This window comes from Pteropus alecto, unplaced genomic scaffold (assembly GCF_000325575.1).
Source record: "Pteropus alecto unplaced genomic scaffold, ASM32557v1 scaffold213, whole genome shotgun sequence".
NCBI classification, from domain to species: domain Eukaryota; kingdom Metazoa; phylum Chordata; class Mammalia; order Chiroptera; family Pteropodidae; genus Pteropus; species Pteropus alecto.
This window is the reverse complement of record NW_006434829.1, coordinates 4,464,675-4,478,763: the sequence shown is the minus strand read 5'-3', so window position 1 is coordinate 4,478,763 and position 14,089 is coordinate 4,464,675. Positions and strand designations below refer to the sequence as shown.

Genomic DNA, 14,089 nt, shown 5'->3' with positions numbered 1-14,089 from the left:
GCGGCTGGGAGTCTGTGTATCTACCTTTCTTATCTGTATCCAAGTCAGAATGTCAAAGCAAGCCTTGTCTTGCTAAAGAATCGAGGAGTGACAGAAGCCGGAAATGAAAGCATAACAGAAACTTGGACAGATCACAGACTCAAACCAGTATATCCCCTTTCCGCCCCAGATTCGGGAACTGAAACTACTCCTTAGGAAGTTCTTGCTTCCCTCTCTATGCAAAAATTCCAGTGCGGCTGGATTCCTCTTTTAATATACAAACAGACTAGCCATAGTCACCAAACTCTAATAAAATGGAAAGTGCTCTTGCAATGCTGTCTGCAATGACCCTTCCGAATTAAATGTTTTTCCCATGCTCCGTCCCATCCTGGTCCCAATGCATACGGAATTTTGACGTAACTGTCTCACGGTACAGCTGAGTATTCGCGTAGTTTTTTACTTTACAGTAGATGACATTTTTCTACCAGGACACAGTTCACAAACCAATAAGGTCTCTGCTTAAGTAAGAAGTCCATTTCCATGGACCGTCACCCAGACACATGCAATACCAGACCGTGCATCTCATATCCGTTTATTGAAGTGGTAGATTTCTCATAAGTACAGAAATATAAGCAAATGAACCAGGAGTAATCTTCCCCCTCTAAGCACTGGACAGCATTTCTCTTTTAATGATAAAAGCAAACAGAGGTGGGAAGCAGCTCTCTTCCCTGAAGCCTTTTATCTGCTCAACCTTCAAATAGCGCAAACAAGAAAGAGAACGGATTCCTTGCAGGTTGTAGCACAAATGCCTTTTCCTTTCTCTGAGTCACACCGTTTGGCTCAGTACCTCTCTGGGCTAATCCCCTTCTTAGCACCACTGCAAACTCAGACGTTAACCCGAGTTCACGAGTCTCTTTGTCTAGTTCGTTTCTGCTAGAGCTCGGTAAAGACAAACCAGTCCCACGGACCCCAGGCGATCTGCTGGCTTGTGTAATACGGCCTGTGCCCCGTCCAAGGCCGTAACTGCCCTCCAATCACTTGGCTCTCCTTTCCCCGGCCAGAGCCATGAACAGGGTCGGTCTGGCCCCAAGAGCCGAGAAGCATCCAAGTCTCAGGCAGGTGAAGGGAAGGGACCCGTGACTTCCGGGGTGCTGGTGGCTGTCTCTGTGGTTCCAACTCCACTGGGCAGAAACATGAACAGTTTTGCCATCTTCACTTCTGCAAGTGTCTGCGATGGAGCGGAATTTTCAGATGCACAGAAGCTTGACTCGCCATTCCTCCAGGGTGTCTGTGGCCCACTCTGCCATACCGCTTCTCTAAATCAGATTCTCTGAATCCGGAAGTTCCAGGAAACCTCAGGCCAAGTCTAATGATGTTACTGTGCGCACCAGCCAAACTGTTTCTCCAGAAATCTTGGCGACAGTCTCCCTTCTTGGCGTGGTTATTTAACGAGAAGTCGGAGTCAGGTAAGGGGGGCTCCATGGCTCACTGGGGTTGGCCATTAAAGCACCTGAAACACTCCTGGTAGCACTCAAATCCTCCGTGAGCTCGACGCTAGTGCTCCGGTTATTGTCTGGCTCCTCTGGAGTCTTCTTCCGGAGATAGCGGTTGATCAAAGTGGAGAAGAAGTTGGGAAAAGATGGGCTGGAGAAATAGTACACCAAAGGGTCCAGCATGCTGTTCATATAGGTGAAGCTGAGGGTGATGAAAAACGCCAGGTCAGCCGAGCTATAGATGTCACAGTCCTTGGTACCCACGGTGTGCAGGAGCCAGAAAATGCGTATGCGCACAGCCACACTGGGCAGGAAGCAGATGATGAAGACAATGGCCACCACCATGATGAAGTTGATGGCCCTTTTGATTTTGGCATGCCTGTCCATTTGTCTCTGCCGCAGGCTCCAGATGATTCTGACCGAGCAGAACAGGATGATGCTCAGGGGCAGGAAGAACTCCAGGAGGAACATGGCATCGTGCCACCTGAAGATGTGACAGATGCTAAAGCTGCTGCACAAATTCGCGTCGTGATTCTTGATTAGCATATTGTTGTACAGGAGGTGAACCGTCAGGCCGATGGTGAGGACCCACAGGAGGCAGGAGATGATGGCCGCCGTTCGATTAGAGATCTTGTTCAGAGCATGGTGGGGATGGACCACCCGGAAGTACCTGTCCACGGCCACCACCGTGAGGAAGATGATGCTGCCTTGGCGGTTCATGGCCAACATGAACAGCATCAGCCGACAAGGAATGTCCCCAAACCTCCAGTCCCACTTCCTCACATAGTTATCCGTCAAGAACGGCAGACAGATGATCAGGAGAAAGTCAGCCACGGCCAAGTTGAACAGGAAAATCCGGCTGGATTTCCAGGACTTGAGGTGGAAGCAGAAAATCCACAGAGCAAGGCCATTGCCCAAGAGCCCAAACACAAACTCCAGCACCAACACCGGTGGCAGGACGTTGGCAATGAAGTCGTCCCGGAACACACAGCAGTTCTTGTTGTGTATCAACAGAAAATGAGTTTGCTGGTGGTACGGGTTCATCAGTGGACTGAGCTGGGCCCAGCGAGCGCCTCACCTAGCGAATGCTCAAAGAAAGAGGTGTGTGCCTGTGTGGCGAACGTGTGGCTCAGCACCCGCCTTTATGTCATGTCAGAGTGTCGAAACAGATGACTGAATGGTTACCAGGAAACTACGAAATTGCTTAAAAAAAAAAAAAAAAGCCAGCATGACTCTTATGCAACCTGCTGTTTGCACAAACAAGCAATAAAAATCCCCCAGGCGGATAGGAACCCGCAAAATTTTCTCATTATAAAGGATAAGTTTAGGCGAGCCGACTGTCATTTATGAATTACTAAAATGTGGAGGGCATCCCTGTGGAATGCACAAAGTACAAAGGACTGAGTACTGGCGGATTGATTCACTGTCGTGTGGTCGGTTTACGTAGTTAACAAAACAACAGCAGCAAAAATAACATACTGTGCTAAACAGCAGGATTTTCCAGAAATGAGTATGAATTATTAGCATGTATATGATTTAGGAAACAGCACACACGCGATTTCTTTTGGAAAGGCTGAGAAGAAAGTAATTGTCTATTTTATGAGGGCAGATGTGTTGCATGCCATCTTCCCTGTACAAACATGGATTGTTTTTCCACACCAGAACTCTGCAATTAATCTCTAGTTAGGGAAAAAAAAAAAAAAAAAAGCTACTTCAGAACAGCATAAAATTCCATAAGATGTTTGAAAACTTGACCCTAGTTTGGACTGTCGGTTGTACGTTACGGTGAGTTTGGGTTTTTGTTTGTTTGTGTTAGCTTTTGACATGCTTCCATGCTCAAGTGATTTATGTTTAAGTATTTTTAAATTAATCAGTTTTATTTTTTAGAGCAGTTTTAGATTCACAGCCAAGTTGAGCAGAAAGTTTGAGCGGAGTTTGTGTCTCCTTTGTCCCCTTGCCCGCCGTCTTCCCCCACTAATCATGTGATATTTTCAAAGCCCCCATTTTTGGAAAATTAAACTTAGAGCGAGGGGACCTAAGAGGACTTTGAACTCTGCCAATTCATACATTATTTCTTTGCTTCTCAGTCTGATTGGGTGGAACCCTACAGAACATGTCTACCCCGCGATATTTTGGTCTGTTGAATTCTTGCTTTACTAGAGGTTTCTAAATTGTGTTGCTTCGACTTTGGGTTAGAAATAGGAAATTCGTTGTTTTAGTTGCATGCCGAGGTTCAGTAATAGAGGTTTGTAGACTCTTGACAGTGAATTAGTCAAGGCGATCTAATATTAAACTCCCACAGGAACCAGACGTACTCGATGATGAAGATGATGATGAAGATAATGTTGGCACCTGTGGTACAGAGAGCCCCAATGTGTCAGCCCCCACGCCCGGTGCTTTAAAAACATTATCTTGTTTTACCTTAACTATTACAATGAGGAACATGAAGCTCAGATTCAAAATGAGGAACATGAAGCTCAGAGAGGTTTTTCGCATATTCAAGGCTACTCAGCTCATAAGGGCAGAGCTTGAGTGTGGATCTGGCTCCGGCTTAAAAGTCTATGTCCCTGACCAATTCACGCATTGCCTCTTATTATGTGATTGCCTCATCTATAAGGCTGCACTGGATCGAGGTCACATTATGTGGGTGTCTTCAGGCTCTAGTGAAACAACTGGTATTTGTTTCCCACCCTTGCTGCCCGTGAATATCATGTTTCCTTTTAGGACAAATGTGAACTTGTCAACGATATTCTTCAAGTAATCCTGAAGGTCCTTTTTAACTAAAAGTCATTAACGAGAGTTATTTTTGAAAAAATGATTTCTGGGAACTAAAATTTGCAAAGGTCCCTCCCTTTCTAAATTTTAAATTTTATAATATAGGCATTTTAAAATAATAATGATAGACAAAATTAGAAAAGAACAACAACAAATATTGTTAAATTTGGAAAAAAAAAAAAAAGAAAAACTGGAGAGGCGGGGTGCTTGTCCTGGTTCCCTCATTAACTAGCTGTGAAACCTCTTCACCGCTCGGCTTTCTCATATGTAAACTGAGGGATTAGATAATCTTCACGCTTCCTTTCAGCTTCACATTCTGTGATCCTAAACCAAAGTTCACACCTACTCGTGTAAATCCCCCGCCCCAACCCCGCCCCCTGGGTCCCGGTGCCTGCTCTGGGATTTCCGCCTTTCCCACCGCACCAGCGGCATGTTCTGTCTTGCATGTATGCTTCCCTTATGTATTTATTTTTTTTCTATCACATGAGTTGTACAGAAACTCATTATAATGAATCATTTCAATAGCGAAGGCAGTGATTCCACTGAGTTTTGTGGAAACGCCACTTAAAATCTATGACTTTCGCAATCGAATCTCCATGCCTGGTTATCATATTACAGCTCGAATGTGTACCACTGAACTGGATGGAACCATTTAAAAAAAAAAAAAAAGAGGAAGAAAAAAAGCTACCATTTATCAGTAGTTTGCTTTATGCCGGGCGTTAGTATACATGACCTCATTTAATCCTCACAAGAACCCTGTGAGTGATATGTTAATATTATCATCTTCCCCATTTTACAGATCTGAAAACTGAGGCTTATAGAGATTCAGTAATTCACTATTTGTCTTTAAACTCTGTCTTTGCGCTCATAGCTCTATGGGTTGGCCGGGCTCAGCTGAGTGGCTCTCATTTGCGGGGGGAGGGGTCTCAGGTGGCAGCTAGATTCGAGCAGGACATCTGGGCACTTCTCCCCCTCCATATTGCCTTGTGTCTATGCGGCATCTCTCTGTGGCATCTACACGTAGCCTCTTCATATGTTCTTTCCACAGGGTAGGCTAGGCGTCTTACAAGGCTACATAGGGCTTCCAAAGTCACACAAGCAAAACTTCTCAGTGTTAAAAACCTAACATTTGATTATTTAACCAAATAATCTTGAAAAAGAAGAACAAAGTACAAAATTCACACCTCATGATTTAAAAACTTGCTGCAAATCTACAGTAATCAAGACAGTGCGGTCCTGGCATAAGGGTAGACACGTAAGTCGACAGAGCGGGATCTGAGAGTCCAGAAGCAATCCCTTACACTTACGGTCAGCTGACTTTTAAAAGGGCACTCAGACAAATCAATGGCGGACAGAATCGCTTTTTTAATAAATGAGGCTGAGACAACCAGAGAGCCACATGCAAAAGAATGAAGTTGGTCCCCTTCCTTGCATTGTACATAAAAAATTAACTTAAAATAAATCACAGACCTCAATTTAAGACATAAAATTTTTGGAATTTAAGAGGAAGTTCTCATGACGTTGGCTTAGGCAAAGCCTTCGTAGGTACATCAAACATGAACGACCACAACATTGGTAAATTGGACTTCATCACTTTAAAGAGTAAAATGTTTTTGTTTTTACAAAAAGAAGGGAAAAATGCTTATTATACAAGCAAAAGAAACAAGATCTTGTCGGCAAAAGTGTGGAAGAAAACTTTTCATCTACTGTTGATGGGAGTATAAGTTGGTTCAGGCTTTTCGTTGGGCAATTTGGTGGCGCATGTAAAGATTATAAGAGCTAATATAAGACAATAATAAGAGTTAATAGAAATAGTGCTTACTCTGTGTTGGACACTATTATGGGTGCTTTATACATCTAAACTCATTCAGTACTCACAACCACCCTTCGGGGCAGGTACTATTCTTGTCCCCATTTTACAGACAAGGAAAGTAAAGCATTGAGAGATTGAGTAACTTGCTGGAGATCACACAGCTGGTAAGAAGATAAGGTTTGAGCCCAGACGGTCTGGCCCCAGGGCTACGTTCTCAGCCATTGCGCACACTGCCTCGCCCACTATTACCTGTCCTCTGACCCAACAAGTCTTGTGTCTAAAGATCTAGCTTCCAAAAACTCTGGCCCATGTGCCTAAAGATGTATCCTTCAGAATAATCACCATAGCAAGATGGCAATAGAGGCAAATTGGAAATGACTTAAATGTTCACTAAAAGGACATTGGTTAACTATATATGTTTTGTTTATACAATGAAATATAGTTAAAAACGGTGAGCTCGACCTCTGTTCTGAGGTAGGAAACTATGATAAAATACCTTGCAAAACTATATAGAGGAATCTTTACTATATATACATATATATGTATATCCTGCTTTAGCAAAACAAAACAAGATTCATTCTTTGTGGGCAAGTGTGTATATATCCCGAATGTTAAAAGTCATCACCTCTAGGATATAAGATTAAGAAAAATGAAAAGAAGACTTTTACTTCTTACTTTATAGATTTGAAATTCTTTGAATTTTAAGCAGAAATGCATATATGCCTTCTGTAATTAAAGAAATTTAATTCTTTTTCTTAAAAGAAGGGAATCTGAAAAGCGATTCATGAATCTTCTTCCCAGAAGGGTAGTGAAAAGACCTCTCCCTGGTGGCTCTCATGGCTTCACCTCTGACCAGGCCGTCTCAGCCCAGCCTGGGGTTTCATTCACGTCTCGTTGATTGCCTTGCGGTTCCCACTCTGCTCTAATTGGGATACCTTTCCCCAGTAGTCATCTGGTTGCCTCCTGTCCATCCTTCAGGACTAAGTTCATGAGCCACTTCCTCTGAGAAGCTTTCTCCCACCCCCCCAGACCCTCCAAGCCAGGATTAAGGGCCCCTGGGTTCTCCCGTAGAACCCTCTGTCAACCACTTTCCAGGCAGTTCCCCTGAGTGGTCATTTTATTTGTCCCTTGGTTTCTACAATAGGGTGGTCAGGGGCTGTGTTTTTCATTGTGTTTCTGCCGTGTCTGGTACGGAGCTGGTGCCTAATCGATTTTCCTTGAAAGAGGGAATGAATGAATGAATGAATGAATGAATCTTCACAAGGAATAAAATATTGACTCCTTCCCACTTCTACTGTGTCATCACTGGAAGCTAAATGTAGATGAGGCCCATATGTGAGCCCATCTGTTTATTCCATCTCAACCTATAGATAGAGATAGACATAGACATAGACATAGACATAGACACAGAGACAGAGATGGAAACTTTAGGATCCCAGCTTCATGGCTAAACTCAGAAGGGTGTTTAGTTTAATGCTCTGCTGTCGCCACTTTGAAATTCTTAAGGCTTTTTGAACGGGACGGCCTTGCATTTTCACTTTGCCCGGGGCCCTGCGAATTATAGAACTAGTCCTGAAGCCCTTTATGCATTTGCTGTGATGACGGGGTCTTGAGACATACTGGAAACCTCTGTGGGTTCGATGACCCAGAAGGTGGGCAGGTTGAGACCAGGCATCCCAACTCACTTTGCTCACTTTTCTGTAGAACCTTTAACAATCGTCTTAACCCCTTGGGACCCAGAGTTCTAATCCTGTCTAAGCAGCCCCTGCCCTCAGGTGACTTCAGATCCCATCTTAACCATTTCGCTTTTAATAAGAGGTAAGAAAACCCATTCTGAGAATAAACCAGAACTGAAACTTTTACACTGTCAGCACCAATAAAATGTGCCTCTTATTTTTTTCATACAATTTCTGTAGAATATATGGTCTCATATCTCTTTTAGCTTTTATGTGACTTTTCCTGGAAGACCTTGAGTAAGAGGAAACATTTTCTCCTAAATCAGTTACACTTTTTCTGTTCCAGGTAGTTTAAAGGAAGCTTTGCCAACAAAGCTATTACCCTTCTTCCTTAGAGTTTCTGAAGAACGCTTCTTGACGAGATTTAGTTCTGTCGCATTCTGTGAATTTAAAAAGGAAAGCAAAGGCAAGACTGTGTTTGGGGTTTTGTTTTGATTTGTCTTTCCTTTTTTTTTTTTTTTTTTTTCCATTCTCACTGTTTTTAGTGAGCACTTCTGCCTACCACGAGCTTCTGGAGTTTTTAGACTTTTTTCTTTGGAACGTACAGTCTTACGAGTCAGAGTCATTTAACGTAGGGTCACAGACAAAACAACAAACTTGCTGTAGAAACCCATTTTTATTAAGACGAAGCAACAAAGGAGCCCAGGAAAGAGTTAGAATGAAAAACAGAAAAGCAGAAGTGTGGGTTTTCACAGATTTATATCAGGAAGATATGTGGTTCTTTGATGCTGATAAGAACCCTGGCTTCAGGATCCTGTATTAGTTGAATCTGCACAACGATCTTTTGAAGTCAATGTTATTGTCACACCTGTTTGGCAGGTGAGGAAGTAAAAACTAAACGTGGTTAAATAAAACCAGATTCTGAATCATATCTAGTAAGTTGGGATTCAGACTAGAGTCATCTGACTGTCTACAGCCCACGCCTTTCATTCCTAGGCTGTGCAGTGCCTCTGAAAAAGGAAATATTGAGGACAGCCAATAAGGGGGTTTTGAAGCCCAAACGCTAAAAGCTGGTAAGGTCCTTTAGTGCACAGAGTACCCTGGGAACCTGAGAACGTGTAAATAAAGGCTCAGAAAACGACAATGTTGGCTCTAGTCTGAGGCAGGCCAGCCTGACATTTCATAGAATCATCTGGTTTTGAGGGTTCCAGGTACAATTGTGTATAAGGGACACTTCCCCTTTCCACCCTTCGGTAGAATCCCGCAATGAGAGGAAAACACTGGTGTTTGCAGAAACTGGTCTAGAAACTACATTCATTGAAAAGATGAAGGTTATTAACCTGTTTGCGTCCCCCCCAAAAGAAACTTTGCCATCATATAAGAGTTGACTGATAACCTTCCAGGTAAAAAGGACATAGCACAGCGCCTGGCACAAATATGAATTCAGTAAATACGTGGAGAATGAATGAATGAGGGACTAATATTAACTCATAGTCACGTAAAAGCAGGTAAAAGCAATTGTGCTGGACTCAGCATTTCCCAAAGGCCAAAGGGATTTTTTTTTTTTTTTTTTTCCAAGCACTCAGCTCCCACTGGAAAAATCAGGGCAGGTAAACATATCCCTCAGCATGTTCTGCGAAATGCAAAGACTTGCAGAAAAATACAGAGCTCAGAGAAGGTCAGAGCAGATTGTTTTGCTGTCATTCTCCTCGGGCTACTGAGAAGCCAAGAAATGAACGGCGGTGGGGGTTGGGGGGTGAAGATGAAAATCATCAGAATCGAGACATTCCAATCTAAAGAACCTCGCTCAGCCTGAAATAAAAGTATTGACTTAGTCCAGCTTCTATTTTCCAAGACAAGTAATGATTTAAGGTTAGCCGACAGGAAATATCGATAAGTCATTAAGTTCACTGACTCCCTGGGGGAGAGAACGCGACAGATTTAAACACATGTACCTGTTTACTCAGCCGTTTAAAATTACACGGAAGCCGAGCTCTTCCTAAGCGCTCCCCCCGCCCCACCACCCAGCATACACACGTCTCATTACATGCACATATTGTCCCCTATCATTGTAATCAGATCATAGAAATGCGACCGACTCACTTCTCCACTGGGACCTTCCAAAAACGCATAGTAGCCTGAACTTTGTTTCCAACAGCGTGGGGGGGGATGCAGCTAAGGAATGGCCACGTTTTCAAAGCCCCCCACCCATAGCACGAATTATTTCTAAGTTGCCAAACTGTCCTCTGTTTGGTCTGTCTGTCTTAGTGCCGGTTCAACACATTTGGAGGTCCTACAGCACATCGGGCTGGCTGTGCAAGCTGTTTGTCACGCTGGTGCAACTCTTGCGACAGAGTTTTGAAATTGGCATCTCTTCTGGCCTCTGTGCTTTAGAGCGTCTGGGTCTCAAACTGCAGATTTTGAGCTTGGTGTAAAATTTGGGGAACGAGGGACTTGAAAAATAATACACCAGGGGGTCCAGCATGCTGTTCATGTAGGTGAAGCTGAGGGTGACGTGGAGGGCTACGTGGACAGAGCGGTCACAGGCACTCGAGGGCATCATCCAGAGGAAATAGAGTCTGGCTGACACGCTGGGCAGGTAGCACGTGACGAACACAGCCGCCACCACCATGATGAACCGGGTGGCCTTCTTCATCCGGGTCTGCCTGGCCAGCTGCTGCCTCTGCTTCAGGCTCCAAATAATCTTGAAGGAGCAAAACAAGATGATGCCGAGGGGCAGGAAGAACTCCAGCTGGAACATGATGTCGTGCCAGCCGTTGTCCGACTCCATGATGAAGCTCTCACAGGACACGGTCTTCTCCTGCACACACAGATGGTTCTCCATCAAAAGGTGCAGAGTCCCCAGGATCACCACGGTCCAAAGGGCACAGGCGATGCCAGCCGCGGTCCGGTTGGAGATAGTATTCACCACGTGGTGCGGGTGGACCACTTTGAAATACCTGTCCACAGCCACCAGTGTAAGGAACGCAATGCTCCCGGCCCTGTTCATGGCCAGCATGAAGAGTGCCACCCGACAGGGAATGTCCTCAAAGGCCCATTGTCTACCTCTGCGATAGTAGTCTGTCCGAAAGGGCAGGCAGATCATGAGGAGGAAGTCAGCCACGGCCAAGTTGAAAAGGTAAATAGTACTCGGCTTCCAGGTCTTCATGTGAAAGCAGAAACCACACAAGGCAATCCCATTGCCCAGGGCACCGAGCACGAAGGCCAGGATCAGCAGCGGCGGCATCACCTGGGAGATGGGGTCCCCTTCGATGAGGCAGCACGACCCGTTGTCCATGGTGGACAGAGGACAGATGCTTCGTGTGCCCTGGACTCCCCACAAACGCACAGAGGTTTATCTAATCGCTGCCACTCACCCGGCTGCTGGTTTTCTAACTTCTTCACCCTGAGGTGCACGCCCCGACCACACATGTGGGTTGATGCGGCCACTGCTCATTTGGAGAACAGAAACTTCAGCTGGAAAATGAGAGTTTCAGGGAAATCCTTTCTCAGGAGCCTGGGTCACGAGCTGCAGGTCTTCCTGAGAGCCCAAGTATGCAGCACCGCGAGGCTTTGAAATGCATGTAGTTTCATGCAAGTGGTCATTTCTGCAAAGCGGCCGGCAGGTCCAATGAGATTCATGCTGGAGGGCAGTTGCTGGGTCCGGCCCCAGAATGATTTTTATTTCCAGCCTCACTCTTCCCCCGCAGACTCTCTCTGTGCTGGAGAGCGCGCAAAGCTGCCCAGAAGGCTCGAAAAGAGTTTGTTTGTCCTCCCTCCCGGCGGAGAAATACAAACATTTCCTGGAGCCAATCTGGACCTCTGTGTTACTTTCCTCCCTAACCTTTGCCTGACTGCCCCGTCCTGTCCCCCATCCCATGGGGCGCTCCCGGGCGGTGCCAGAGACCAGCGGCTCAGAACCATTTCCTATGCCCACACCCAAAAATACAGCCCTCAAAAATCAGGAGGGTCTGCGGAAAAAAAAGGTTCTAAAAACCTCACTCGTTGGGTGTGAAAAAAGTTCTCTGAAGTGGGTCCACCTTTCCCGCCCTCCATTCGTACCTCCTGCCCTTTGCCTCCTTCCTTGAACCCAAGAGACTAGTTGCATAACCAGAGGGACCATGACATGGATTGGAAGTCACTTTTCATATGTCTGTCTCCATGAAACAGCCTCTGTGGGAGCCAGTCCCTCCCTCTGCTGTATGCAAAAGAGGATTTGGCTCCGAGCTTCCCACTGGTTGCTCAAAAGAGCCAAACACCATGACATATGTGTTTTTATTTTATTTTAATTATGTGTTGGGGGCGGATGAGGATTGGGGCAGTTGGTCATGGCATCTCTCTCTAAAATAATCATGGGTAAAACTGGACTGCTCCGAAGATCAGAGTCTTTGCTAAAATGACCGATTCTTTGACTGCAGAGATCATCCATCTGCCCTGTGCCTTTTGGTTTAGGAAAGGGCTGAGGAGTGCGTGGAAACATGCCTCCTTCCAGATGCTGAAGAAAGCTAAATTCTTCCCACCGAGTCAGCCCCACAACCACCGCCCACTGCCTCTGCCCTAGCGCTGACCACTGTCACCTCCCAGCTGTTCAAAAGTGTTGGCTTCCTTTTTCTCTGGTCCGTTTCTTGTAATTCCTCTGCCACACTGCAGTGCGATTTTTCTAAAGTACGTATGTGTCATATCCTTTCTTTTTCGCTTAGAAGCCATCATTAGCATCCTTCGATCTGCCAGGGTGATAGCTATACAGCCTGTGAGCCATACCTGGTTCGAAAACCAGTTTGATTTGGCCCACGTGTTTTGAAGAACCGGGACTGTCCTATAAAAACCTGTATTTCCAGCTTCTCTTGGGAGACTGGAGGATCTGGCCCACAATCCCACATAGCAACAATCAGCTGGAGCCGAGGGCAACTGCCCACTTTAGACAGGCCAAGGGGTCTCTGTTTGGCCACAGTCCCCACCACTCCCTCTTACCTGGCCAGCGTCACTCATTCTCGCGCCTGGTCTCTGTGAGATTTTGAGTGTGTCACCTCTGCCCTCGGTGAAAGGTCACATTTCTTGGATTAGTTCACAAGGTTCCCAAACGACCTTTCCGGTGCCAATTCTCTTGCCACTTTCCTCCTCACTTGTTAGTCTCCTAACTTCTAACAGATAAGTGTCTCTATCACACATCGACACGTAGCTCCCCCGCTAATCTGAGAGGTCCTTGGAGATGAAGTCCGTGTTCTTGGCAGGAAAGGCACACAGCACGAGCATCCGGATGACTCACCCCCGCTTTTTGTGAGGGCTCACAGTAGCCCCTGTCACTCTGCGGGCCTTTGTGACTCTGTGAGCAGGCCTTGACTAACAGGAGCAACTACTATAGGCTGTAGCACCCCAAGATGAGGCTGGGCGGATAGGTCTGAATAAGGTATTCAGGTCGGATTTTTTAGCAAATGAAAAATATTCTTCATCTGTGTTAGCAGACACTGTCCGGATTCGTGTAAACACAAGGGCTTCCATTTTCCTGTGTGACTAAGGCCTTTCTTTTCTCATCCTTTCCGTCTGTCTTTGTCAAATTCTCTTTGGAGAATTAGCTGGAAGGCAGAGAATTTAGGAAGAAAAAGGTAGGTTTCTCATTCTCTGAAAGCCTACTGTGAGTAATGTGTGCGGAGGGGGAAGACGGGAAATCTTTTTTGCCGTAAACTTAAAATTGCTCTAAAAAAGTCTTCGAAAATATATAGCAGACTTTATTGCTCATCTTATTTTTACTCCTAGCTATTAATTACAGTGCCTGACGGTTTATTGATTTAAATGCTATTCTATGCTATTCTATGCCAACTATACTTAAGTTAAAAAAAAAAGTTAAAATTAAAAAATAAACAGAAATGTTTATTTAGTAAACCTCCCTGGTGTTTTTGCTAGAGGCTTCAGGACCCCCAAAATGAGGAAGCTGTTATCTGCTGTCTGGAGTTGGGTGTTTAGTAGGGGAAATAAAACAAATCCGTAAATAATAATAAAGAAAAGCAAATAGAATAAGCATTTTAAGGAAATATTTTCCAAAGTGGTAGATATACCACACAGGAAATGTGAGATTATTTTAGGTGACACAGAATAATATACACATGTATTTTGACCATACGATTTTATTTTAATATGTGTTCAAAAAACAAGTACAACTGATCCATTGAAGTTTTGGGAGAGAGAGCTGTTAAAATTTCCAGGGGCAGAAATAGAAGGAATAGACATTTCAGACAAAATGAAGATCCTGGAAGAAGTAAGGCTGGAGGGGGCATCTGAGGAACGTTTGAGGAGTTTAGACTTTGGAGGATTGAGGAAATAGTTGAAAAAAACAGAAGCGACAGCCTTTTGTCGTG

General features: G+C 44.9%; 2 protein-coding genes across 2 annotated transcripts; both read right to left on the bottom strand.

The window, feature by feature from the left end:
• Window positions 1–558: 558 nt before the first annotated feature.
• On the bottom strand, window positions 559–2,574 carry LOC102880145 (hydroxycarboxylic acid receptor 2). Its single transcript, XM_006927014.3, has one exon. It carries the CDS (start codon window positions 2,514–2,516, stop codon window positions 1,425–1,427), a length of 1,092 nt encoding a protein of 363 aa, XP_006927076.2. The 5' UTR covers window positions 2,517–2,574; the 3' UTR covers window positions 559–1,424.
• A 7,455-nt stretch (window positions 2,575–10,029) lies between these two features.
• On the bottom strand, window positions 10,030–11,034 carry HCAR1 (hydroxycarboxylic acid receptor 1). The gene has a single exon (XM_006927015.2). The coding sequence runs from the start codon at window positions 11,032–11,034 to the stop codon at window positions 10,030–10,032; it is 1,005 nt and encodes a 334-aa protein (XP_006927077.2).
• Window positions 11,035–14,089: the final 3,055 nt, after the last annotated feature.